Raw genomic sequence first — 3,821 nt, 5'->3', positions numbered from 1 at the left:
AGCAGCCAATCTTAGGAAGAGCCCAGGGGACTCAAGTCACGAGCTTAGACTAGCAAAGACAAGACTCTGAGGCAGAATCCCTTTCTGAGTATTGGAAGGAAAGGAGATCAGGCTCACCAGAATGGAGACATCCAAGGGGAGGGTGGCTCCAGATGGTGTTGGGGACACAGGCTGAGGCCAGATCAGGCAGGGCCTCACAAGCCAGCAGAAGGAGGTGAGATTCCATTCTAAACACAATAAGGAGCGGTTGGGGAACTTGGAGCAGAAGCGTGGCATAATCCCCTCACGTTTTTAAATGTACTCAAGCTGTTGTGTAGTGACTGGATGACACTGGGACAAGAAAGGACATGAGGGGAACAGCCAGGATAGTGTGCTTGTCCGGCCAGTAATATGGTGGCTTAATCCAAGATGGCACTAGCCACTGGGGATGCACAGACTTGAGAAGTTAGAGGGAGAGTGGACAGGTCTGCCGCATGGCAGACCTTTCCTCTGGGACTCCAGCCTCATCAATCTCCCCCACTTGCCCCACACCGCCACTTGGATGCTTTTCAAAGTTTGCCCACACCTGGGCGCTTGATCTACCACCCACCAGCCTGCCCTCTCCAACTCCATCTTTCCAGAAGTCATCTTCAACTTCTCGCTTGTCCCATGCCCATATCCAGTCATGAATACATCATGGGACTCCACTTTGAAAATGTATCTGGAGTTCAGCTTCCTTTCACCAGCTCTGCCACCGCAACCCTACCACCACCTCTCACCAGGATTATTACAATAGCCTCCTAATTGGTCTTCCTGTTTCTGCCCTTGCCTTCCAGTAACCAGCATGCTCCTGTTCAAACGTAAATCAGATGGTGACATCCTTCTCTTCTGCTCAAGCCCTTCTATAACTTCTTATTTCTGAACACAGTCTCTTTTCTCCCTCTCTGATCCTATTTCCCAGCCTTCTCTTTGCCCCTCCTCCTACAGACATGCCGGCCTCCTTGCTGTACTTTAAATCTGCCAAACACTGTCCTGCCCCAGGATCTTTGCCTATGTTTGTCCCTCTATCTGGCCCCACATATTTGCCTCTCTTCATCCAGGTCTCTGCTCAAATGTAACCAGCCTAGAGACGCCCTCCCTAACCACTCCGTACAATGAAATAATCTCCTCACTTTGCTCCCTTGCCTGGATTTATTTCTCTTATAAAGCTTACAATCTTCTGGCATCGTGTAACTGCTTGCTTATTTGTTTATTGTCTGTCGCTCGTCCTACAATGTAAGCATTACATGAGAAGTTAGTGGGAAAGTCACAAAGATCACCCTTGTTTAACTTCTGGTTTCCAGGAGGGGAAACCCAGGCGGGGGTGTAGGGGAGATTTCTAGCCAGGGTGCTGAAAGGACGGTGTGAACTGCACCTTCTCCAAGAGGCTGGGATGCCCCCTGGGGGGCGGAGTACCCTGAGGCTTGTATGGGAGCCAGAGATCCCTGGGGGTGTTTGCCTCTTCCTCCTGTTTCTAGCTTCTCCAGCCTGTAGGGAAGAGACCCAGCTGAGGTTTGGAGGACCCCAGCCCCTGTTAGGGCCCCTGTTAGGGCTCAGAGTCCCTTACCACAGGCGAGAAGTCTGCCGGCATGCCATCCAACAAGTGCTGAAGATGGGCAGGCCCTCTTGCTGGCTGAGTCCTGCAACGAAGCTGGGGCTTCCACATCTTTGGTCTCTTCAGATTCTCACCCCCACCCCCACACACAATTACTCCAAGAAATTGCTATCCCCAAATGTATAAAGTGGAAACAGGCCAGGCATGGTGGCTCACTCCTGTTATCCCAACACTTTAGGAGGTGGAGGCGAAGGGATTGCCTGAGCCCAGAAGTTTGAGACCATTCTGGGCAACTTGGTGAGACCTGGTCTTTACAATAAATTAAAAAAAATTGGCCAAGTGTGGTGGTGCACACCTGTAGTTCCAGCTACTTGGAAGGCTGAGGCGACGGATTGCCTGAGTCCAGCAGATCAAGGATGTGGTGGCTGTGAGACCCAGAGTAAGGGGGTCCCACTGCGTTCCACCTTGGGTGACAGAGCGAGACTTTTGACTCAAAAAAATTAAATAAATAAAATGTGGAAACAGGCTCAGGAAGGAGGAGTGACATTCACAAAATCACACCGTTGGGAAACGCTGGAGTCTGGACTCTTGGTCTACACACTCCACTCAGGAAGACTCCGCTCCGAGGGGAGCCCTCCAGCCAAGTCGTGGCCGTGGCGATCTTTAAAGTGCACTTCCCTTGAGTTCTCCTCCCAGACGAGGGGGCATCCCAGCTCAGACCCGAGGCCACGGTACCGGACACCCCGCTGCAGGAACGTGCAAGTTGAGATGGGCGCAAGTTCCGCACCGGTGGGGACCCAAGTTCGAAGAGATGGGCGTGAAGCGTTAGCGGCAATCCTCGACTCCGGTATAGGTGCGGCTGGGCTCCTAAGCGTCCAGGAAAGATGAGCTGGGCCTGCGACCCTCGGAGCGACTCCCCAGACAGGGATTGGCCGGCTCTCACTGTCTCTGCCCCTGGCTCTTTCTGTCTCCCAGCCCTTTCGGGTGAATCTCACCGTCTGTCTCAGCTCTGTGTGCCTCTACCCCCAATGCCTGGCGTCTCTCTCCAAATCTCTCCCGATCTCATTTCTTCCCCCTCTCTCCTCCTGGGTCCCCCACAAATCAGGGGGTAGAGGAGGGCTCAAAGTCAGCTCGGAGGTGACCGCACAGCCAGCATATCCCGCGGACCCAGGAGGAGCGGGGAGGTTTGGAAAGGGGTGCCCGAGGCCCGGGACCGCCGCGTCGGTTGCGAGTCTCTGCCCCCCTCCCTGTCCGAGGAGGGGACGCCGCGCGCGCTGGTGTCGAGAGGCGGGAGGGGCCGCGCTCTAGGCCCTGCGGCCACCCAGGGGACCCCAGGCTCCGCCCCGCTGGGTTGCTATTGGTCTCGGGCTCCCCCGCCCCCGGCTGCCCTCTCCGACTCCGGGGCGTTTAGGCTACTACGGATAAATAGCCCCGGGCGCCTGGCGCGAAGCTAGGGGTGGGGAAGCCCCGGGGCGCCGCTGCCTCTTCCCTCGCCACGAGTCAGGCCGGACGGGACAGGGCGGGGTAGGGGGAGGCAGCTGGGTGTGCCTTCCGACTCCCGGCGCTTTGCTACCGCGCATCCGGGACTCCCGAGCGGCGAAAAGTTCCGGGCGCCTCTGGCGCTGGGGTCGGGTGAGGCCGGGACCGCGCCGCCCCCTGCAGGGACATGGAGCTGCTGTCGCCGCCGCTCCGCGACGTGGACCTGACGGGCCCCGACGGCTCTCTCTGCTCCTTTGCCACCGCAGACGACTTCTATGACGACCCGTGTTTCGACTCCCCGGACCTGCGCTTCTTCGAGGACCTGGACCCGCGCCTGGTGCACGTGGGCGCGCTCCTGAAGCCGGAGGAGCACTCGCACTTCCCCGCGGCTGTGCACCCGGCCCCGGGCGCGCGCGAAGACGAGCATGTGCGCGCGCCCAGCGGGCACCACCAGGCGGGTCGCTGCCTGCTGTGGGCCTGCAAGGCGTGCAAGCGCAAGACCACCAACGCCGACCGCCGCAAGGCCGCCACCATGCGCGAGCGGCGCCGCCTGAGCAAAGTGAACGAGGCCTTCGAGACCCTCAAGCGCTGCACGTCGAGCAACCCCAACCAGAGGCTGCCCAAGGTGGAGATCCTGCGCAACGCCATCCGCTACATCGAGGGTCTGCAGGCCCTGCTGCGCGACCAGGACGCCGCGCCCCCTGGCGCCGCCGCCGCCTTCTACGCGCCGGGCCCGCTGCCCCCCGGCCGCGGCGGCGAGCACTACAGC

The 3,821-nt window shown here is 58.8% G+C and overlaps 1 protein-coding gene across 1 annotated transcript in view; it reads left to right on the top strand.

The window, feature by feature from the left end:
• Positions 1 to 3,025: 3,025 nt before the first annotated feature.
• The window catches only part of MYOD1 (myogenic differentiation 1), a 2,150-nt gene continuing 1,354 nt past the window's right edge, over positions 3,026 to 3,821 (top strand). Inside the window, exon 1 of the mRNA XM_021706879.1 lies at positions 3,026 to 3,819. Within this exon, the coding sequence (XP_021562554.1) occupies positions 3,240 to 3,819 (580 nt within the window). The 5' untranslated portion in view covers positions 3,026 to 3,239. The remainder of the gene's footprint in view (positions 3,820 to 3,821) is intronic.

Source organism: Carlito syrichta, unplaced genomic scaffold (assembly GCF_000164805.1).
Source record: "Carlito syrichta isolate Samal-C Ts95f unplaced genomic scaffold, Tarsius_syrichta-2.0.1 Scaffold43704, whole genome shotgun sequence".
Lineage (NCBI taxonomy): Eukaryota > Metazoa > Chordata > Mammalia > Primates > Tarsiidae > Carlito > Carlito syrichta.
The sequence above is the reverse complement of the archived record's forward strand: the minus strand, read 5'-3'. Positions and strand labels throughout refer to the sequence as shown.